Here is a 22,595-nt window from a genome sequence, read left to right as displayed (position 1 = left end):
ATATAAATTTGTTTAATTATATTTGCAACGAATGTAGCGATGCACACAATCATATGTATTTTTGATTGAATGATAAATAAGCATGAATCACTATTTAAATTGAATCTCTATTGAAAAAATAATAATAATAATAATAATAATATGTAATGATATACATATGATATTTGAACTCCTATCATAAATTTTATTATATTTTTTTTATATATATAACTTACCTGAGGCTGAGATCTGGACTGGCGCATCGAACAATCGGATTTGGCACAGGTGGCACAACTCTATATCCAAAAGTCAGATAATTTTTCCAGATGTGCATATAAATGTCTCTCTCGTTTATCGGTTTTCTCACTGTTGTCGAACTTCTTAGTAACGAAGCTCGGTTGTCATTTACCGGACTGTACATAATTTAATAAATTTTAATTATTTCAAAATTGAAATGTCTAATGTAAGTTAATTACAAATTTAATCTTACGTAGGATCCACTACTGTAAACAGGGAGTTTATACGAGTAAAGACAATGGGCCAAGAATGAGCAACAGCATTTGGACATAATGTAAGTACTCTATCTTTTTCCAAAAAAGCAAATAGACAACTGGCCCATGGATCGGCTCCATTTAAATTAAGCGAAGAAGAACTCTTGGTACTGTTTTCATCGTGAAATCCTGCAATATAAAAGAAATATAAAGATATTGTAACATATATATATATACACACACACACACACACACACACACACACACAGCCTATATATCAAAAGTACAATAAATAAAATACTACCAGCTGTCCAAACGCAACTACTTCTGTCTGCTATCCATTGTAAATCCACATTAGACGTAGATGCAGCAGCTGCTTTCTCAGCTGGTGGTAACATAGGATAACATTTCTCCAAAACGACGGGACAGCAAGCATCAATCACATCAATAACAGATTGATCATCTTCAGGTCCTCCTGAAGATGATATATATATATATATATATAAGATGTATAGCATTGCAATTAGAAATGCATTATAGATTAAATATGTATAAATATAGTTACCTAAAGTCTTCATTAAAAGTTTTACTTCACGTAAGATATGAACAGCCAGTCTTCGAGGATAAAGGCGGCAATTACAGAGCATAACCAACGCAAATCCTTCTACTAAATAGAATATATTGGACACGGGTTCTATTTTCTGTGTAAACAAAAAATGAAATATATATTTTACATGTGCATTAATTTATAAATAAAAAAAATTAAAAATTAATGCAAACCTGGCCTGATTCGCACTTCTTGATGCCAACGTCCACTCGTATATTCACCCGTGCATTATCTACCGATTGTTCCTTAGATCTTATGCTAGGACTTGTCAGAGCGTTTTTCCAACTGGTCAACAATTGTAACAGCATTCTCGAACCGTTGTCGACAAGTTGCGGAAACGTATCTTGTACATCCCTAGCTAGAAACTGCGTAAATCCGAGCACAACGTCCTGTCGCCAATCGGGGAAATCTAGCACTAAGGTTTGCAAACTTTGATATGCCAATGCACGTAATTCCTCGTCCATGTGTACCGTCAAACGAGACAGTAAATCAACTAATTCTGCACCAGTCATTCCATCAGGAATCAATCGTGGGACAGCGGCAACGCATGTTCGGAAGAGATCTATTCGCGGTTTGCGTTCTCCAGTGATCATTTCGTCCGGTTCTTTATTCATATTTTGCGTACTGGTCATCATGAGAGGCCTGCCATAGTGAACATCCAACGCGCGCAAGATATCGACGAACACTCGGCGTACATGTGGAAAATACGAAGACATTCCTATGCTTCGTGCAGTATCTTCTGTCAGCATCTAAATTATAAAAGTATATTAAATTATAATTTTGTTTAATAAATGCATAAATATTACATATATCAATTATACATATATATATATATATATACTTTATTTAAGAATGTCTTCTTAACACGCATGGTGTTTCCACTTGGCAGTACGCCCATAGTACGCGGCATTGGCGGTTCTCCCTCCTTCTGCTGCAAGCTGTCAGCTACAACGAGGAATGCGCGAAGTCCGATACTCATACGTTCGGGAGTTAAAATTATTTTTACCGGTCGCCCGACAGACAGCAAATCAAACACTATTTCACGCATTGCAAAATCCAATCTCTCTTGCGCAATAAACTGAATAATCTTTACGAAAATATTCAGCGGAGTATCTCGCGGTACTACCGCCTTCGATCCTTTAGGAAATAGAGAATTCACTATGCTCTGCAGTCTACTTTGTGTAGCTGAATTGCTCTCGCATTTTATTCGTATCATGTAAACCCAAAGTAAACGATATAAAGCCTCTGTAATATAATAAATGCAAAAGATATATTTACGTCTTTTTTATTTTTCTTTTTTAGAAAAATAATATATATATAAAATTTTTAATCTATTTACCTAATGCAACTCGACACATCTTTGGATCGCGATTCTTCAAGTGAGATAAACACATGGCTAAAAAATAATGCCAATTTTGTAAAAAGAATGTTTTCTGGCTGACACAAAGCAAGCAAGTTACTAATGGAAAAAGTGCTAGTCTGTGTTTGGATTTTGTACACATGTCTAATGTTGTCGAATACAACATTTCTACAAAGTTTTTCAAACATGGTACATTTACTTCATTTTTCACAGCAGCAGCAACTGGGACGAGTATCTCAACGAAAAGACCAGCTAAAGCATGTTTAACATCTTTGTCTTTAACTTCAAGAAAGTATTGAGCGCATTCTTGCATAAATTGAAATGATGCCTCAAATTCTTCTATTGGTACCATTTTAACACGGAAAAATTTCATCCCCATCAATAGCGAAATAATACTCTGTGTAGTATGAGGACCTGGCTCTTTAGCTCGTAATTCTTTTAGTTCTACCATAAAACGTTTTCTTACTGACATAAATCTGGATTGCGCCAAAACTCCAATTACTTCGGCATAAAGATCAGCGATAATATGAATATTAGCTGCATTTGGTTCGTTTTGTATGCCTTCTCTGTATTTAAAATGTTTAAAAGCAATATTTTCGATATAGGTTACTAAATCTTCATGTCCAGGATGAAATGGTAATTGGCGTAAAACCTCAATCAGCATCAAACAAAATATAAATTCAACAGCAAGATCTCTACGCTCTTGCAAAAGATCTGCTTCGCTTCTCTCCACTGTTTCTACACTTCCTGATACTATTGTATACATAATGCTAGAATATAATGTATTTGTTATTAATACTTATATGATACTTATAAGATGTATTTGTTATTAATACTTATAAGATATATTATTTTCTCATTTTTTTACCTTTTTCCTTTTTGGTCTTCTTTCCCAGGAGCAGGTTTCTTATGATCACCGCCTTGATCTACAAGTTGACGTTCATACCAATTGAAGAGTGCTTTTAATATTGATGGCAAACAATGCTCGGCAACGGAACCGAATGCCGATAAGAGCTGATCAAATTGTGGATCTTCTCCTCTTTGTAAAACTTTTGACAATTGTTTTTCCTGGAAATAAAGCATTTAATTTAGTATTGCTTCAACAATTATTTCAATGATTACTTACATGTTCCGTCATAACAGCTTCCATCTTTTTCTCTGCCTGTGAAGTAAATTCTGCAAACAGGATACGCATCACATACTCTCCTGGTCTTAGATCCATGTCTCCTATTTGCTGCGGCTTTACTGTTTCCTTCTGAGCGCCCCAAGGTAACACAACAGTTATTGCACTAACTCTACTTGAACTTGATTCTAAAAAATAATGCAATTATTCATGTATACATATATACACATTTGATATTATTGTTAAAATCTATAAACTTACCATTACCAGATACCGAGGTACTTGCAGTGTAAATGCTGACAGCATCACTGCTTTCTCCTTGCGTAGTTCCATGAACTGTAAGAAGCTCTTGCATAGGTTCAAGACCAGTTTGCGATGTTGATTCCGTTGCTCCCTCATGTAATCCTTCAGTATGCGATGCCCTTGGTTCTAAGGCTTCTGCAAAAGTATAATATATGCTCCTGAATGTTTTTATTTATAAATCTATTCTTACTATATTTTAAGCTTTAGTATGATTTACTGTGATACTTAAAGAATATATAAAATAATTTTATAATTTCTTATGGCATGTCAATATAAATTGTTAATTTTAAAAGATGATTAAATATCATATCCACTTATGTGTTAATATTTAAATAATAAATGATTATCTATATAGTATAAAGATATGCTCTCAATTTAATAAAATAAATATCATATATAACGAAAAATAGATTAAAAAATAAAGTCTATTATGTAACATAATATAGATATCTATAACAAACACTAACTCAATTATATCAGGCATGATATCCAATTGTGCGCATATGTACAAATCATCAATAAAACAATAATTTACCTGTCTGGGATTCATTTCCCGCGTTTGGTTGGGTCTCTGCACCTATGATAAATCCATAAATTTATTAGTTTCTAAATCTATTATTGTATAGAACACTTGAATAACCAACCTTCAGTCATGTTGCTGATTTTTATCTTCTCCTCAGCACTTATATGTTGAATATCATCATGGTATAATTACATCTGCAATTTATTAGCTTGATTACAAAATAATATCAACAGAAAGTACTGAAGACACAAACTAACACCCATTTTTTACGAATGAAAAAAAAAAGGAATTATTTCTCATCTTGTGTCTTATGTTATTGAATAACTAATATTTATCTAAATAAAATGTCTTATCTAACAGATATATAAATGTTACGTATAATTAATTAGATTGAACAGGAACCCTTAATTAGAGTAGAATTTATAGACCGTATAACGTTTACCGTAAACGTCAGATTGGAGAAGTATCTCACGGCACAAATTACATTCCGGATAATTACGTAGATCAGCTATTTGATTAATGCGCAGCGTTGAAAATACGGAACCCGGGTTACGTCAAATAGTACAAGTTACAAAGCGATATAAAATTGCAAAGACGCTTACTGTAAATTCGCACGGATGTCTTTGACGTTTCGCCGACCTCGCACCCATTCGTACGTTCGACGACGTCGTAATAATTCGTCGTAAAAGAATTCAACGCATCGCTCGACAAAACTCCGGTTCGATTCGCTTATTTACTGTTCCGTATCAACTCTCCGCCTCACTCCACTTCACTATTTCGTCTTTTTCGAGGAGTTTACGACTTTTTTTACTCTCATACTGTACACCGTCTAGTAGGCTACCACTAGATAGCGTTGAATCTGTCTTCTAGTCCTCTTGTCAAATGTACCAACAGAGTTTCCTCAGAATTATCTACGATAATTTAAATAATCGAGTCATGAGTCAGGTGATTATTTATCGAACTAAATACAGTTTTTCGCGGAAACATTTATGTAGATAATGTTAAACGTATATCGTTATATTACAGTTTAGTTAAAAGCTATATCTTATCTTTTTGAAAAATATATGCGACATATATACGTATATCTATTAGGTGTTTCACATATGCATATTGTATATCTACGAAGTATAAAATAATGCTCGTACATTTTTCACCGACAATGAGAATAATACTAACATGCACAGAATAGATCAAGTTTAAGGATGTACTATATTAAATGTTGGCACGTCATAAATTTATTTTTACTCAGGCACCTATTTTTATATGAATATAAATCAGAGTATTATACCTTTTTTCCAAATCTCAAAGTACAAAGTACAGAAAAAAATCTTTTCTGTTATTTATATATATTTTTATATCTATAGGAAGTTGGATAAATATTCATATTGCATATTGTATAATGATAAAATAATAATATGCAGAAACTGATCGCAAAATTGATGTATGAAATTACGAAACGTTACATAAAAGCGTCGTTTATATATATTTCTATTTAAATATTCACGCATATATACGCACAGCTTATCAGGGACAGCCAAAAAATCGATTGCAATCATTCGATTCATCTCATAAAGCAAGATTATGAAACATGGGACCGAATTTTTAAATCCATACACACACACACACACACATACACGCGCGCGCGCGCAGAATATTAAGATTAATGTGGATTTAAAAATTCGGTTTCATAATCTTGTTTTATGAGATATATATAATAGATTGTTAAATTTTATTATTAATTATAAAATTAATTGATTAAAATGTAACAAATTTCTTAATTTACTAAGTTATTAGTTTTGAGTTAATAAAGATTCACGAACCGTGGCTTATATAATGAAAAAACGTTTTGAGCAACAAATAATACTCGTCCGAAAATTTGCAAAAAAATATCGTTTACTTTAAAGGAGGCAGTAATCGCTCCTGATTATATTACGACAGAGACGAAGCTCATAACGACAATAATGACTTTTTCGGTTTTCTCAATATCACGTGCCATCCAAGTGAGACCTCGTGTTGCAATTACACATGACTCGTAATGATAATAAAATTAATAAAAGAAACGTTTTCCAGGTGCATTGATCGTTCATCGAGAAATCGCCAACACTGGACGATTACGCAGTCGCAAAGCATAGCAGTCAATTTCAAGGTCGTCACTTAATCCAATATGAGATATTCGAGTCCCCGAGCTCGGGTCCGACCTTTAACGAGTTGATAACAGCACGTGGTCCGTGCATTCTTACGAACTGTATCGATATATATCACAGGAAATTTCATTGAAATCTTCTTGTTCTTATCGTGTGACGTCCTCATCTGTCTTATCTGAGCAAAAGGTTCATATCATCATCGTAACGTATAACTGGAAAATTTTTAATTGTACAGAAAAGCTATCTTCTTTTATGTAAAAGTATTTGTCGATAATATATATTTTAAATTGAAATTAGAGAAATTTCTATATTAGTAATAATTTTAACAGAGAATATGCATTACTTTACCTATTAACATAAAGCTGATAAATATAAAATAAATGTACATCATACTATCTCTGCCAAAATGTAGACATTATTTAAATTATTTTAATAAAGTTATTAAAAAAAAGTAAAACATTTATTATAAATGGCTGTCTCATTTTTGTATAATTTCTATTTCATATGTATTATGTGAGATGATTTTCCTAATTTTTAAAGATTGGAATATTGACTTTAAGAATAAAAAAAATCTAATTAGTTGAACAAATATATAGTTCTTTATCTAGTAATATTATTACTTATTATTATGTATATGCTTTCTCATGCTGCTATATACATACTCATGCTTTCCATGTTCTTTATCATCAGACTATGGTGCTTATCTTATGGTATTGATATAAATAAATTATTTGATGCTAATTTGGAATGCTTCTGATTATTATTACAGATAATAAACAAGTATAAATTGATGACAAGACATTATGTTTTTAATTTTAATTAATTTTATTTAGATCAATTAGATAAATTTAAATTAATTTTATTCAATAAATAAAATAAATAAATAAAATATTTATTCGTAGATTGCTTTTTGCTCGTTAAAAAAATCCAATTTTTTAAAATTAGTGAATCACACGTCATACAGATGTTTATTCTCCACATTTTCATAATCAAGATTAAATCGATTCTAAATTAAAGAGCTTACAACGTCTTTTCTATCTCGATTACCTCGTAGATTCTTCTAAATTTAATTGTAAGGTCAATGTCAAGTATAATTTAAATTGTATCAAGGCATTACGTTCGCACCAAGAATTGAGAGATTAAAGTAGGCGTATTTATTTTCGGTGATTTGTTCTCCAACGTATACAAAAAGAAAACTATATAATTGTATAACTGTGTATTATCGGTGATATGCGCACGAGCCAGCAGAACGCTTCGTAATCGCTATCGTCACAAGCGTGTAACAAACCACGTGTATGTGGGCGAGAGACAGCTGATTTTAGCATCGTCTATTCCACGTGCGCGCGCGCGCACTTTTTTCACGAATATATAAATACACTACTTTTTTGACGTTACCCCATTGAACTCTGGCGCGGTTCTCCGCAACGCGATGGCCGCGAGCCAAGATTACGCAAGAGACACGTCCCGTTGACCTCCTTCCTCGGAGAGAATTGACCTTGCATTTCGTTCTTGACAGGAACGCGCAAGCTCGTCCGCGGTCACTTTAAAGGATTAAAGTTCGCCCTGAAAATAGGTGAAGATTCTCAGCCGGTAAGGGATACTCGTGCAACTTCACGCGATCACGTGCTCGTGATTGGTTGTCATTTATAAATTGGCAACAATGAACCGATACGAATTCAAACTTTTGAAATCTTGCTCATCAATAATTAGGGAATAAGTAAGTTAAGCTCAATTTTTCGAAAATATAGTACTAATCTATATATTATACTTGAAACGATAAAAGTTTTACTAAAAATCTTTACTAAAATTTTTACTCTGATCCGATAATATGTTATTTAGATTGTAAAATCGACATTACATATAATTATTTTATCGACCAATTGTTTAATTTTTATTTATCCTTTTGTTGATGTACTTATATACTTATAGATCAAACTTCATGTATCTTTCCCTTGTATATGTATATTTTATTGCATTATAAAATTATTCAACAAAATATTCTTTCTTCCCACAATCTTCATTTTTTTCGGATTTGTATGTACATTTTTAATAAGCTTTTATTAATCGAAACGAACAATCGAAGGGGCGACTTTCTTATCGCGCGTATTCCAAAGTCAATTTTCCCGCCATCGGGGGAAGTTCAAAATTTCGAATACCCGCGGCAGCGATCGCGGCCGCGATAGGCCGGTCGCGACCGGACGGGACGTCGCCGAGGCGGGAGAAGGGACGACTTTCGAACGCGGAATTCGCGGCTCGCGAAGTTCGGCCGGGTGCGAAAGATAACGGCGGCGTGTCGCCAAGAAAATCGACCGTGAAAAAGTAGGGTCGCGACTTTCGGGCGGAAGTGTCACGGCGGGCACGTGTCACGGCCCCGAGAGACGGGATTCCACTCGTCGGTGACGCACATGCGGTACGCGCGGTGCCGCGCGATACGTGATTTCGTAGTTGCGCAGATTGATACACGTGACCTGCGCGACTATTCTTAGCGGAGGGCCCGTTCGCTCGTGACGCGAGATCGCTGCCTCGCTCACTCGTCGTCCGGCGCGCGTCCGAAACACTTAAAGATCAGGAGTCTCCTCTCTCTCTCCTTTACGTTACCCGTATCACCGACACACACCCTACGATGTCTGGACTCGCGGATCCCGTGGCGTTCGCCAAGGATTTCATCGCCGGCGGTGTGGCCGCGGCGATTTCCAAGACCACCGTCGCGCCCATCGAGCGCGTCAAGTTGTTACTGCAGGTACAGCACATCTCCAAGCAGATCTCCGAGGAGCAGCGTTACAAGGGTGAGTGTGTATGTGTGAGTTCATATATCTCGCTGTTCTTCCTCTTGTCCTAGAATCACCCAGGATCGTGTCGAAAAGTCGCGTCTGCCGCATACGAGAGGAACTAGGCGAGACGGAGACACGGCTATAGCGCGACGTCCCCGGAGAACCCGGTACCGTTAACGCGGCGCGTGGTGGAATGGCATGAATGGCATGAATGGCAGCCCCACGGAACATGTGTGACAGTAGCCAATAATCCCGAACGTGCCATAGTTCTCGAGCTGCGCGAGCTAGAACGACTAAGCTGCAGCGAGAGGAGGGAAGACGAGATATGGCCATTATGTAATGCCATCGGCATTAGAGCCAGCAACGGATGCCTCGCGTGTCTCGCGCGCGATAGAGCCACGCGAGGAGTATATATCGCGTCGAAGAATTTCGCGCATTTATGTAACGAAGGTCAAGCCCAAGTTTCGGCGACTTGCATTACATAACTTCGGCCACGCCGAGGCCGATCGTACATGGGCGCTCATCTCCGGTTCCTCGCGATGGATCGATATTTCAATAAAACGCATCGTCCCAAGCCAGATGGCAGCGTGGCTTCTCTCCTTCGCTCTCTTAACCCCGATCGATGACGGTGCGGTCCAACATGGCCGCCCTTTCGTCGACCACGAGACCGAATTCTTCCGTCTGCTTCCACGCGTCATGAATTCATGCCGTCCATTAGAATCTTGAGGTGATTCATCCATGCTGGAACCGAAGATCGAGACGGTCTCGTCTCGATATCTCGAAGAGAAGAAAATGCGTAGAAAATGTTGCTATTTCGAAAGTCCGCGGTATAATTTAATCGGTATTAAATAATTGCGAGTATCGAACAAAATTGGAATCGATGGAAAAAATCATAATTGGAACTATTTGCCGATTCGCTGTAAATGTTTAATCGTTGATTATTTATTATATATTAAGGTGTAACTATTTGTCAATTTTTAATGTCGGTAAAATTGTATTAATAGAATTTTACCGACATTAAAAATTTGAATTTTAATATTGTATAAAGATCTTTCTGTGTTTTTGCTTGTAATCTCTGAAATATTTAAATAATGTAAGAGTTAAAAAGTAAATTATAAATTTGACATATGTGTATTTATTTGTACATTAAGTGGCGGTACATATTTATATTATATATTATTCTGTCTTTTTCTAGGTATGATCGATTGCTTTGTCCGTATTCCAAAAGAACAAGGATTCCTCAGTTATTGGCGTGGTAATTTTGCCAATGTGATCAGATATTTCCCGACGCAAGCTTTGAACTTTGCTTTTAAGGACAAGTATAAGCAAGTTTTCCTTGGTGGTGTTGATAAGAATACTCAATTTTTCCGTTACTTCCTTGGAAATCTTGCATCTGGTGGTGCCGCTGGAGCTACATCTTTGTGCTTTGTCTATCCACTTGACTTTGCCAGAACTAGGTAAATTATATATTATCGATGTATTTTAAGTTATATTAACACATTAACATAAATATTATTAATCAAGAAATAATATCTTATAATTTAAAATTAGATTGTATACATTTAATTTTATCCAGATACTTCCTCCTTTCACTCTTTTTCATCTAAATATGAATGTTAAGAAAGAATAATATAGTTTTTGCATACTTATATCCAGTAAATTGTATTGGTAAATGTCATAAAAAGATTATTATTGATTTGTTTTAACAGATAAATTTGTATATTTTCTAGCAATTAAAGATGCTAACAATTCATATTCTTGATAATAAAATTTATTGTATTGTCATATATTAGGTTGGCTGCCGATGTAGGTAAAGGTGGTGGTGAGCGTGAATTCACTGGATTAGGAAATTGCTTAACTAAGATCTTCAAAACTGACGGTATCGTCGGTCTATACCGTGGCTTCGGCGTCTCGGTGCAGGGTATCATTATTTACCGTGCGTCTTACTTCGGTTTCTATGACACTGCCCGTGGTATGTTGCCAGACCCCAAGAAGACTCCATTCCTTGTCTCATGGGGTATTGCCCAGGTGAGAAGACGACTTTAGTTTTGTTGTTTGTGTAAAATTCTTACAATTTCATCAAACTGTTTTGCTTATGCATTCAAATCTATTGCAGGTTGTAACCACTGTCGCGGGTATTATCTCCTATCCCTTTGATACAGTACGTAGACGTATGATGATGCAGTCTGGCCGTGCCAAGACTGACATTCTGTATAAAAACACTCTCCACTGTTGGGCCACCATTTACAAATCAGAAGGTGCTAATGCTTTCTTCAAGGGTGCATTCTCCAACGTTCTCCGTGGTACTGGCGGTGCGCTCGTACTCGTATTGTACGATGAAATCAAGAATCTTATTTAAAGCGCTAAAACAATTCTCGTCTCATTATTTTCACAATCACAAACATCGTCATTATCTATACAATTCGATTTGATAGCGATTCCCAGAGACAGAAGACTTGCTGTCAATAACATGAACAAGTAACTCAGGCCGAGGACGTTTGACGTAGCAGCTCGTAAAATGCATGAAACTCGGCAAAAATTGTAAACGTAAAAAAAAAATAGAGAATCTGCTTAACTTATTGCCGGATTCAGTATTCTCTTGCAACGGTTGATATATTACGCGTATTTTCATATTAGCATAAAGATGACGAAGAGGCGAATACAATCGCGGAGGTATCACGAACACCTGTTTCCTGGAGGATATTCCACATATACGCGTTGAAATAAATAGACCGATCAGAATATTAAGTACTGAAAGTAATAACTTCCTAGAGAATCGAGTCAGCGCACGGAAAAACAAAAGAGAGGGGGACGCGCGACGAAATATCACGACGATGGCGGGGCGCGTAGCCTGGGCCGCCCCCCGCCCTTATTCTCGGCCCGTTGTAGATAATTCATAATTCATATTTAATAAAGTATCATTTTAATGGTATCAGTCAGTCCATTAAATTTTGATGGACGATAATTTAATTTCGCACTCCAAATGATTATGTGTAAGATGAAAAGCGGTTACTCAGAATGTATGCATCTAATCTGTTCATGTTAGGATGCATGCAGGGAAAGCAGCAAATCAATAAAAGCGATATAAAATTTCATACATTCGGAAATTTTTGTTTCATCCTGTCAATAAAGATTTATTTGAAAAATGGATTTAATCGCTTTTTTCATACATTAAATTAAATTACTTAACTAATTATGATTTTATATATAGTGAAAAAATTAAATTAAAGCTTATTAGTATTGATTTTAATTTCAGTAATCAAGTAGTTTTAACTTAAATTGCTTCAACATGCTCTTAATATTTTTGCAGTATCATTTCTTTTTCACTTTGAAAATTTTCATACATATATAAATATCTTCTCAATTGAGTACGTCTTCAAAATTTTATGTGAAACTTGATATATGACACATTAAATATTTATTGTTTTGTCTCAAAACATTTATTATCTGATTAAGAAAAGAGTATACATTTTTTAAAAAATTTACTAATTTTTAATGAGGAATTAAATCAAAAGGAAATTTAAACTTTGCTTTTTATATAAAACTTTTTATGGAATGCATCACATATATTAATAATTGAGCGTACTCTTAACGTAATCAGATAACATACTGTAATCGGATAGCGTATACAAGTCATATTTATGTAAATTAGAAATATACAAATCAATTATACACTATATGCTTATCGATATTTTCTTACACTTATAGAAGATAAATTATATATATATATATATATATATATATATACGTATGTATGTATATGTGTGTGTGTGTGTGTGTATATATATATATATATATATACACACATTTGTGTTTTTGTACAAAAATTTCTATCCAACAACTGACATCCTAACACAAGAGTGACAGAAAAAGAATATGGAACACATGATTGTTTTATATACAAGTTTGAAGCAAAAATGTGTTGATATTTTTAAAGTTATATAAAAATGTTTAAATTATATAATTATCATACAGTTGTCCTATTGGAGTCACCTGCTATTATGTCCAAAATTCGACTGATACCAGGCATATTCAGTAGAGTACCCAATAGAGGTACTCTTCGTAAGAAATTTATTGCTACTGGTAGAAAGCCACTAAAATAAAAAAGAATGTAATAAATTAATATTTTTATAGAAATAACTCTTATATAATGTCAAGTTTATTAAAACGTATCACTTACCTAAATAGCAATACAAAGCCATAAGTTTCTAAAATCATTCCCACAATGGGCCAACCCATGAGTACTACCAAAACGCCTCCTAAGAACGAGACGCTGGCTTTCATTTTATGTCTTTGAAAGAAGAAATTTAAAGTCCTCCATGGCCCAATTACACACGCAAGTCCCGATATAAACAATAGCTAAAAGGACAATTTAAACAGAAGTCTAGAATATACACGTACAACTAGGATTTATACAAGTAAAGCAAGAGTATAATCTTACATTTCCAATAGCAAGTAAACCCTTATCGAAAAGTAATAATACACCAAGGAACAGGAAAGAAATACCAAATCCTGCCAATCCTACTCCGATTTCTGAAACACATCCCTTGTAATAAAATCAACAGTATTTAATCGTCGTCTCAGATATTCACCGGCTTATTGTTACAAGTCGGTCAATATTGCTTCAAGGAATTTCTGCACTCACTCTGTGTATCCGTGATTTCGAACATTATTTACAGATTGTTCCTTATGAAAAACGTGTCTAATGCAACTGATTTTATTTGTTTGCGCGTACTACACACATGAGCGTAGAAAAATTTAACCTATATCCACGTCATTGGTTATGATGGAGCGCAAATTCATTCTACGTAAAGGTGAATCTAGGTTATTACGGAGCTGCATCAGCTGTTTCGTGAACGCCCTTTTTATGTGAATAAATTTATCGGATCATTATTTTTCGATAATTTACCCTACTCATTTTATCTCATCTTTCTCTCTGAAATTACACAATGTCATTTTTATTTTATCTATAATATGAATCAAATAAAAAACTTAAAGCTTCCTAATCGTTCAAATTTTGATCATCTCGACATTTCAATCTGCATGTATATCATATAAATATTCGCATATTTACACACATATATATGTACAATTAATTTAATCATTCATTTTTCACTTAACTATTAATTTTATTTTTTACATTTTTAAGAATTGAAAATAAAATCATTAAAAAAAATGCATTTATTTACTTAATCTCAAAAATTTTGTTTTATAAGCGTTAATCGCGCTAAAAATTAATTTATAAATTAATTATATATTTAAAAAAAGACATTTTTGTAGAGAAAAGAGAAGGAATGCGAAAAAGAGCAATTAAAAGGGCAAACTTTTCTCTGTCTCTAAGAGAACGGCCACCTGATAAAATGATGTAGAGGCGACACTGTACAGCACATTTAAAGGTCTTGAGGGAACAGGCCGGGATGGCCACTCCCAGGCTTCTCTCTGACAGAATAAACGTTTCCGTGACGTTGGCATCATTGGCAACAAATCGAGCTCATTTTAGAACACAAGAACGCAGCGCACAATCGTGTCGCGAACGTTTCGCATAATACGCAAACTAGATTCGACGATCCTCGTGGCAATCGTTTCGCGAAGAGACCGATCAAATTGTACGATTTACGAAACGTTTATGTGAGAACACAATTTTACTCATGGTGTCGGTGATGCAGCCATATATGGTGAGTTTGATGGCGTATTTAATTCGTATGCGGCCTTTGACGAACGGTCGTTTGACATTTCAACAGATCTCGCAAAATCTTATTACTATTACTAAGGCAAGATTACATCACGATTTTTTTTCTCGCGATTTTGCAGGACATCGAGAGCTCCAGGAGTTATATCGATGAACTATATTCGCCAGATCCGCAGAAATGTTTAGAGGCAATTATGTGAGTAAATTGCACTTAACCTTAAGGATGTAGCATAACTTGTTTTCTGTGATGAAAAATTTCTGACAGTTTTATTTATTTTTATATTCTTTTGTCTAATATACAAAAAAATTGTATTAATTTTTTGCACATGAACATTTTTTTTTTCCTTCAGATGCCTCAAGAATTCGGTTATTGGCAGCAACAGGCAAAAGGGTTCGGTTATAGCTCAGGGTGTGGTGCCACGGCTTTTGCAACTGCTCGGAGATACATCTGATACTATATGCGATCATGTAAGATTAGAATCTGCGGTAACGTTGGGTTCTTTAGCCAAAGGCACAGACCAGCATGTATTGGCGCTAATAGACCTAGGTGTAGTTCCATTACTCCTTCAAGTCTTGCTTTCTGCGCCAACTCCTGAGATCTCTATGGATGGCAAGACAAAGGTATTGGACCAATTGAACGAAGCTTGTTTGCGATGTCTACGTACAGTATTTCAACATGCAGCAGCACCAGTTCACTCGATTTACCAAGATCCTGCATTAGTACCACGATTATTGTCCTTGGCGAGTCGATCAGTAACCTGTCAAGTCTGCGTCGCGACGATTTTAACTACAGCATGCAAGGTAAAGAGATAACTTAAAACTTATATCATAAAAAATATATTAGAATCATGAGGAAACTAATTTGCAAAATTGCTTATTAGACAACAGAGGAACAAAACGCTTTATCCAAAGGCGGAGCGGTAGAAACGTTGGCGATGCAATTGGATTCCCCTCTGTCCGACATTCAATTACCAGCTCTAGCCTGCTTAGCAAACATGTGTTACCAGAATCACATGGTATCTGTTATGGTTGCATCAGCCAGCACGAACAATACCGTCCATGGTAAATTGGTACCCGTGGCATTAGGCCAATTAATGGGACGCGAAAAGAGCTCGTTGATACAGCTCGAAGCGGCAAGATGCATCGCGTATATGCACAGAGCCGGTGCATTGCCGTCTACCGATCCACGAGTGGTATATCGCGCATTACCGTGTCTAGTTCGGTTGTGTCATCGAGATCGACCACCGCGCGAGAGGGTCGCCGCAGCCGAGACACTTGCGTATCTTACCGAAGTTGATACAGATTTGCAGCGTTTAGCATCTATCAGTAATCATCTAATACCGACACTGGCGGAGCTGCTAAGACCACATCCACAAGTAATCTACAATTACACTATAAATGTGTACAGATTATAGCAAAATACATATAGAATCGGGCAAATATATTATTGTATTATATCATTTTTTTTATAACAATAAAAAAGTGCGCAATATTTTTTGTTCCAGGTTCAGGATGCAACATTAACGCAAGATATGCGACAAGCCGCATTTAGAGCATTCGCGTCTCTCGGTGCTAACGATGAAGACATTCGAAAACGTATTATCGAAACGGAAAGTCTTATGGAACAAGTTGTCTCAGGTCTTCAAGACCCCGGCGGATCCCGCGTTCGTTTAGCCGCGGTTAGATGTTTGCATTCCCTTTCGAGGAGCGTGCAACAGCTTCGCACTACGTTTCAGGATCATGCAGTATGGAGGCCGCTTATGCAGTTATTACATGGAGCGGACAAGGGGTTGGAGGGTAAAATATGATAATACATATTTATAATAAGCATATTACAGCATAATACGCTATAATAAGCATAATAAACAAAGCATAATACGCTATAATAAACATTGATAGACATTAATATGTATCTTGCATGTATACATTGCATATAAGATACAGTATATTTAGTATTAAATTTCGAACTAACAGTTTAATCAAAAAAAAAAGAAAAAAAAAAAAGAAAAAACGTAATATATTGAAAAGAAGTATTCATGTACATTGTGAATTATTTTTTCTTCATTCTATATAAGAGCCAAGAGAATTGTAGTTGAATAAAAATACACGTATCAAAAAAAGTTTATCATCTTTTAAATTGTTTTGTTGAAATTGGTCATATTCACATTTTGAAAAGAAGCAAGCAGTCTAAACGCGACTAATTTATAAATACAACAAAATTGACACGATATTAATATGTAAATTTAAAATGGGGCGACATATTTTTTTTATGCATGTAAACAAAAATGAATACATCCCTATTCTCTTTTCTCTATCTGCATCTCTTTTCTGTATCCGTAAGATCATTTTTCCAAAAGAAGAAAAGGAATAAAGAAATCAATGCTTATAATTAGCTGTTATTAGTATTCGATCGCCAATTATGAGTTACTATTAACATTGTTATAATTATTGTACTATAGGTAGAGGCGAAGGTGAAGGTGATTTATTAACTGTTGCCTCGAGTACTTTATGTAATTTACTATTGGAGTTTAGTCCAAGCAAAGAACCAATTCTCGAATCCGGTGGAGTAGAATTGTTGTGTTCTCTCACTAAACGACCCGAATCGGCACTTCGACTGAACGGCATTTGGGCCTTAATGAATGTGGCTTTTCAAGCGGAGCAACGTGTAAAATCGCAAATACTCTCATGCTTGGGCACTGATCAGATTTTTCGCCTTCTGGCCGATCCAGAGTTGAGCGTTTTGATGAAAACGCTGGGATTATTACGAAATTTGCTTTCTACTAAAGCTCACATAGATCGTATAATGGGCGAACATGCCACTCATGTTATGCAAGCGGTTATTTTAGTATTGGAAGACCCGGAACATCCGGCGGATGTTAAGGAACAAGCACTTTGCATTTTAGCAAATGTCGCTGACGGTGATCGAGCTAGAGATCACATTATGGCTAACGACGATGTACTTAAAAAACTTATGGATTATATGGTTCGTACAGTGTATATCATATGATATTTTACTTCATTATTTTATTGCGTCCATTAATTTTTGTATAGATTTTACGAATAAGCCGGCTCGTGCTTATGGATGATTGTTTTCTTTACAATAGGATAGAATAATATAAAAAAATTTTGTTTTGATTGCCATAAGCTCGGTGATGCCAAATGCGTGTCTAAATCGATAAAACATTTGCATTCTATCTATTAATTTAATAGTTGTCTTTTAAATGTTGATTTCAATTATACATATGTATATTTTATAGTATATGTACAATATGTATATTTTGTGTAGATGCATAGCAATGTGAAACTACAAGTTGCAGCGATTTTCTGTGTATGTAACCTAGTCTGGAGAGACGAACCCGGTTCTACACAACGGCAAGCACGTTTAAGAGAATTAGGAATTTACCGTATCTTGCAACAACTGCGTCACACGAAAGATACTCAATTGTTGGAGAAGTATGAATAATATATATTATATTCCATTTGCATGTTATTGTCACTTACTATAAACTGTTTAACAAATTTCATTGTTATTTCCCTTTCAGAGTCAAGACTGCCCTAGCGCAATTTTATGAGCCTTGAATTTGAAACATATTATCGACGAAGATTAGATTTCGGATGATTTCAAGTGTCGTTTTTTTATATTTGAAATACATTACAATTTTAGCATTAATACTGTGATTACCTCGGTTAATGATGTATAAGTATTTGAAAGTTATAAACAAGATTGAACAAAATAATATTTCTGAGCCTATGCCTGTAACTCTGTCTGTTATTTATTTAATTCAATACAAAAAATAATATGAAAAATATATACGAGTTTTTTTGTGTTTATTGAAAGAGATGTATTTTTTTTATATTATTAACTTAAAATATTTACAATTTTATTTAGTTTACAAGCATAGGCTTCAGATGTTATGAATTGGTACGCAATAAGCAAAAAGAGAATAAATAAAATCATGAAAAGAATTTGAAATAAACAGAAAACATACTTATGTAGTATACTTCCATTCCTTTGTGTGGATGTGTTTGTTAGAATACTACAAAGAACTCCATAATAAATTTATTTATATTGAAGATTTTGTAATATATATTTGAAAGAAAATATATATATGACTAGCATAATGTTCAATAAACATTAAATTTTATATCTTTGGTATTATATATGTCTCTAGCTTATATGAAAAAATTCATGTAGTAATTCAAATAGTTTTGATTTTTATGACAATTCTATTAAAAAGAAATTTGGAATGTTAAATTTAAAAGTTTACAAACTGGTAAATACTGATACAAACTTGTACAAGTGAAAACATTAAATTATGCATTCACTGCATTATAATATTCATTAACAACAAATGATAACTTGATCAGATTTCCTTATTGTTAAAAATATCAAGTAACCAGAGTAGCAGGAATATTACTGTTAAAATGCATTATGAATTAAGCAGAAGCATTACTATCACCAGAAAGATTCTCCATTGGATTAGCCAATGGATCCAATTCTGCAAATAAGTCCAACCACGAGTTACCTTTTTGCTTTCCAGTCTTGTTCTTTTTCTATGAAAAGAATTGTAAGGTTAATTATATAAGGGGAGAGATAGGGAATTATTATATATTCTGGATTAAATTTAGAAATACTTACTTTGTCATCCATGTTATTAGTTGTGGTACTTCTCTGTCCCATACCTAGCGCTGCATCTCCTAAACTCTGTTTCAGAATGTTTGGTGGTAGAAAAGTATCATTCGATATGCCTTCCCAATCATTGTTTGTGCATTGTTGCTTATCATTCAAAATTTCATCAAATAGTGCTGCACTTTCAGAAGCTAATAAATTTAATGATTGCTGCTGTTGAGCTTCTGATGACAATAATGGTAAATCAGCTAAATTAAACTCCATACTGCATTCTTCAAATATATCCATTGCTATCTTCTGCTCTTCGGAATTTTTCTTAAACATGGAATGAGTATTTTCCTCGGATTTTGTAACCGATTGTTCAGTATTATTAGAAACTCCTTTTTCTAATATTAGATTTCCAAAGAATTCTTCAAGACCTTTATCATTTTCCGTATCATTAGTATTATGCACAATTCCATTCCTCGAAGAATTTGTAGTTGTATCTAACTGTATTAATATATCCTTTGACTCATTTTCTATATCCAAGAGCTTCTCACTTTGCTTAGTTTTCTCTGATGTACTTTCTGAATTTGTAGTAGCTTCTTGTGCCTCTTCAATATCATCATGATAATCCATATCGAAAAATGGTAATCTATAAATATTTGATATCATGATAAAAGTGACGATATGATATTTATTTTTATTTTGTAACTCACTTATCCTTTTCTGGATCATCATCACCACCTGTTTCTTGTGCCAATTTACTAGAAGTTTCAGCCAGTTCTCGTACAACTGTGAAATCAAAATGTTGATAGCCTTTGAAGCTGTTTGCTATCGTAGAATATGCTTGTGCAGATTTCTTTGTAAAATTCAGGAGTGTGGTTTGGTATAAAACTAAGGCATGACTGAACATATTACATCTTGCTGCAGCTAATAAATCAACCTTCTGAAGACAGTCAAGAGCCAGATTGTCAAAAATTATTTTGCCCCTAAATTGACAGATATATATAAAAATTTTTTAAATATATAATTAAATATGTATATGTTGGCACAACACAGTATGTGATTTAATTAAATATAATAGTTAAAAGAGAAGAATTGAGATTAAGTCAGTGATCATAATTTGTATTACATAAAAGTGCAAGATGAAACCTACTGTTTCACACGTGCTTGAACTTTTTTAAATCTCTCTACTTGTTTGGACGTATCTGGATCTAAATCTTGAGAAATATTTTTCATCCATGACAAAGCAGCGCGATATTCTGTGCGAGCTTTTTCCATCGCTTGCACATTTTGTAATGTATCTTCAATAGCTCTTTGCCTAAATGTTTCTACTTCTTGATACAATCGACCCAAAGGAGCTCTCAATGCAAGCCTTTGTTGACCTGAATAAGATAAAGATTTTCCAACTGCTGACATCATTTTACCAGCACGAGTTTTATCTTGTTTCCCAGCATCTTTCAAGAAACGTCCCATTGCATTTTCCTCCTGAGCTAAATCTATATAAAATGTTTAAATTATTTATTACCATAATATAGTCTATTCTTAAATTTTATATTTATTAAAGAAAAAATATTATAATACAGATATGTTAAAGGATGATAATATTAATATGTTATTTATTAGAATTATTGGGTTAAAACGCACTACATAATCTTTCTTGGTATCTGTCAATAACCCTTTGTAAGTAAGAACAAGATTCTTGGATACTGCGAAACAATTCTAGCTTTGCGTCCAGTTCAGCATCTGAAGCAATTATACATTCGTCCTCTTTTTTCCCTAATCTCCGAGACAAAACCTGCTTTGTCACCCAGAATTGATGTTGCATTTTTGTTATAGCAGAATCATCATGCAGATTAGACTTCTGAACCCAACAATCAAAGGCATTTCCTGATATACCTGGTGCACCTCTGTTACTATCCAGGATGTAAAGAAATTTTGTGTGCATAAGTTTTGATTAATATATAATATAATGATAATCAAGTATGATTAAAGATTATTGCATGCAAAGAATTTAAATGATAAATATATCATTTCTATTACTAGAAAAAAAATTAAATACCAAAATATATGTCTAATTTTACTGCTGTTAAAAATAATTATTCAAATAAATCTATTGATAATATAAATATATTTATTTTCTTTTCCCAATTAATAATGTGAAAAGAGAAAGCCCATAGTGTCCATAGATACTGTATCAGATGACAATTAATATCTGACCTTCTTCTTTAAATTTCTTATAGCAATGAAGAAATTCATAAGACTTATGAAAATATAATCAGTTTACACGATATCTATTAATAACATGATAAAATCATGAACTACCATATTGATTTAGAATAATTAGAGCTCATTAAAAGAATGATAATTTTTGTTTTTTGCTTTCCAAGCCCTTTTCACTACTGCACTCATGCAACGTGCATATCAATGAAATAAACTCAAGCCAAGCATTTTAGGACAATGAAATCTAGATGAGATGAGGGAAAAAGAAGAAAAAACTTACTAAGCAGTCATTACGGAAGACCTGCTGATACCTGGATACGAGTATGGGTTAATGTTTACAATCACAAAACATGAACTTAAAACTGTATAATTCAATTATTTATCACATAATGCACACAACTATTATTTGCACGCTGTTGACTGCATTTGTACTGCACAATTAAAGTATCTAACAGTGTGGTGATAATCGGAGCATTTCTACATGACAGTTTATCAAACAGGAAAGCCACGAAGGCTAACTTGTCATGTCCGACGAGCAACCATCACTTCTATTCGACTAATACTGATAATAGAAAAAATGGAATAACGGCAGATGTAGTGGTTGGATACTCAAAGGTTACGTTATGATGAAAGATAATATATCAGAGGACAAATTTATTCTATGAATCAGCTGTTAATCCTTTATCAGACAATATTTCATAATCAGTGTAATGTGCGACACTGAACTGAAACTGAATCGATAGCGTATCTTCTTATCCTCAATCGATTGA

The 22,595-nt window shown here is 34.2% G+C and overlaps 5 protein-coding genes across 9 annotated transcripts in view; 2 read left to right on the top strand and 3 right to left on the bottom strand.

Annotated features, from left to right (window-relative positions):
* Nucleotides 1-5,268, bottom strand: part of LOC105258746 (protein furry) — a 30,751-nt gene extending 25,483 nt beyond the window's left edge. For all 3 annotated transcript variants that reach the window (XM_011270222.3, XM_011270223.3, XM_011270224.3), the window contains exons 1-13: nucleotides 4,989-5,268; nucleotides 4,508-4,580; nucleotides 4,399-4,440; nucleotides 3,822-3,998; nucleotides 3,564-3,748; nucleotides 3,306-3,505; nucleotides 2,417-3,207; nucleotides 1,919-2,322; nucleotides 1,251-1,826; nucleotides 1,036-1,171; nucleotides 775-945; nucleotides 470-659; nucleotides 216-392 (exon numbers count right to left, since the gene is read on the bottom strand). In XM_011270222.3, coding sequence (XP_011268524.1) covers nucleotides 216-392; nucleotides 470-659; nucleotides 775-945; nucleotides 1,036-1,171; nucleotides 1,251-1,826; nucleotides 1,919-2,322; nucleotides 2,417-3,207; nucleotides 3,306-3,505; nucleotides 3,564-3,748; nucleotides 3,822-3,998; nucleotides 4,399-4,440; nucleotides 4,508-4,517 — 3,059 coding nt within the window. In that variant the 5' untranslated portion in view covers nucleotides 4,518-4,580; nucleotides 4,989-5,268. The remainder of the gene's footprint in view (nucleotides 1-215; nucleotides 393-469; nucleotides 660-774; nucleotides 946-1,035; nucleotides 1,172-1,250; nucleotides 1,827-1,918; nucleotides 2,323-2,416; nucleotides 3,208-3,305; nucleotides 3,506-3,563; nucleotides 3,749-3,821; nucleotides 3,999-4,398; nucleotides 4,441-4,507; nucleotides 4,581-4,988) is intronic.
* A 3,774-nt stretch (nucleotides 5,269-9,042) lies between these two features.
* LOC105258744 (ADP,ATP carrier protein 2) lies at nucleotides 9,043-12,398 on the top strand. Its single transcript, XM_011270220.3, has 4 exons — nucleotides 9,043-9,316; nucleotides 10,497-10,758; nucleotides 11,095-11,329; nucleotides 11,418-12,398. The coding sequence occupies exons 1-4, from the start codon at nucleotides 9,154-9,156 to the stop codon at nucleotides 11,658-11,660; spliced, it is 903 nt and encodes a 300-aa protein (XP_011268522.1). The 5' UTR covers nucleotides 9,043-9,153; the 3' UTR covers nucleotides 11,661-12,398.
* Nucleotides 12,399-13,097: 699 nt separating this feature from the next.
* LOC105258742 (vesicle transport protein GOT1B) lies at nucleotides 13,098-14,732 on the bottom strand. The gene is made up of 5 exons (XM_011270216.3): nucleotides 14,654-14,732; nucleotides 13,947-14,237; nucleotides 13,743-13,834; nucleotides 13,482-13,660; nucleotides 13,098-13,395 (listed from the first exon to the last, which is right to left on the bottom strand). Exons 2-5 carry the CDS (start codon nucleotides 13,969-13,971, stop codon nucleotides 13,269-13,271), a joined length of 423 nt encoding a protein of 140 aa, XP_011268518.1. The 5' UTR covers nucleotides 13,972-14,237; nucleotides 14,654-14,732; the 3' UTR covers nucleotides 13,098-13,268.
* A 38-nt stretch (nucleotides 14,733-14,770) lies between these two features.
* On the top strand, nucleotides 14,771-18,729 carry LOC105258743 (armadillo repeat-containing protein 8). Its single transcript, XM_011270219.3, has 8 exons — nucleotides 14,771-14,976; nucleotides 15,113-15,186; nucleotides 15,341-15,791; nucleotides 15,872-16,366; nucleotides 16,496-16,787; nucleotides 17,450-17,973; nucleotides 18,277-18,443; nucleotides 18,533-18,729. Exons 1-8 carry the CDS (start codon nucleotides 14,950-14,952, stop codon nucleotides 18,567-18,569), a joined length of 2,067 nt encoding a protein of 688 aa, XP_011268521.1. The 5' UTR covers nucleotides 14,771-14,949; the 3' UTR covers nucleotides 18,570-18,729.
* Nucleotides 18,730-19,220: 491 nt separating this feature from the next.
* LOC105258741 (islet cell autoantigen 1) lies at nucleotides 19,221-22,585 on the bottom strand. 3 transcript variants are annotated; one of them, XM_011270213.3, is made up of 6 exons: nucleotides 22,106-22,585; nucleotides 21,250-21,518; nucleotides 20,759-21,101; nucleotides 20,319-20,591; nucleotides 19,630-20,254; nucleotides 19,221-19,544 (listed from the first exon to the last, which is right to left on the bottom strand). In XM_011270213.3, the coding sequence occupies exons 1-6, from the start codon at nucleotides 22,114-22,116 to the stop codon at nucleotides 19,428-19,430; spliced, it is 1,638 nt and encodes a 545-aa protein (XP_011268515.1). In that variant the 5' UTR covers nucleotides 22,117-22,585; the 3' UTR covers nucleotides 19,221-19,427. The 3 variants fall into 3 exon arrangements, with proteins under 3 accessions (XP_011268515.1, XP_011268516.1, XP_011268517.1); XM_011270214.3 differs by having other exon boundaries at nucleotides 21,250-21,512; XM_011270215.3 differs by lacking the exon at nucleotides 21,250-21,518 and having other exon boundaries at nucleotides 19,222-19,544; nucleotides 22,106-22,584.
* Nucleotides 22,586-22,595: the final 10 nt, after the last annotated feature.

This window comes from Camponotus floridanus, unplaced genomic scaffold (assembly GCF_003227725.1).
Source record: "Camponotus floridanus strain SB8 unplaced genomic scaffold, Cflo_v7.5 scaffold48, whole genome shotgun sequence".
NCBI classification, from domain to species: domain Eukaryota; kingdom Metazoa; phylum Arthropoda; class Insecta; order Hymenoptera; family Formicidae; genus Camponotus; species Camponotus floridanus.
This window is presented reverse-complemented; position numbering and strand designations above follow the sequence as displayed.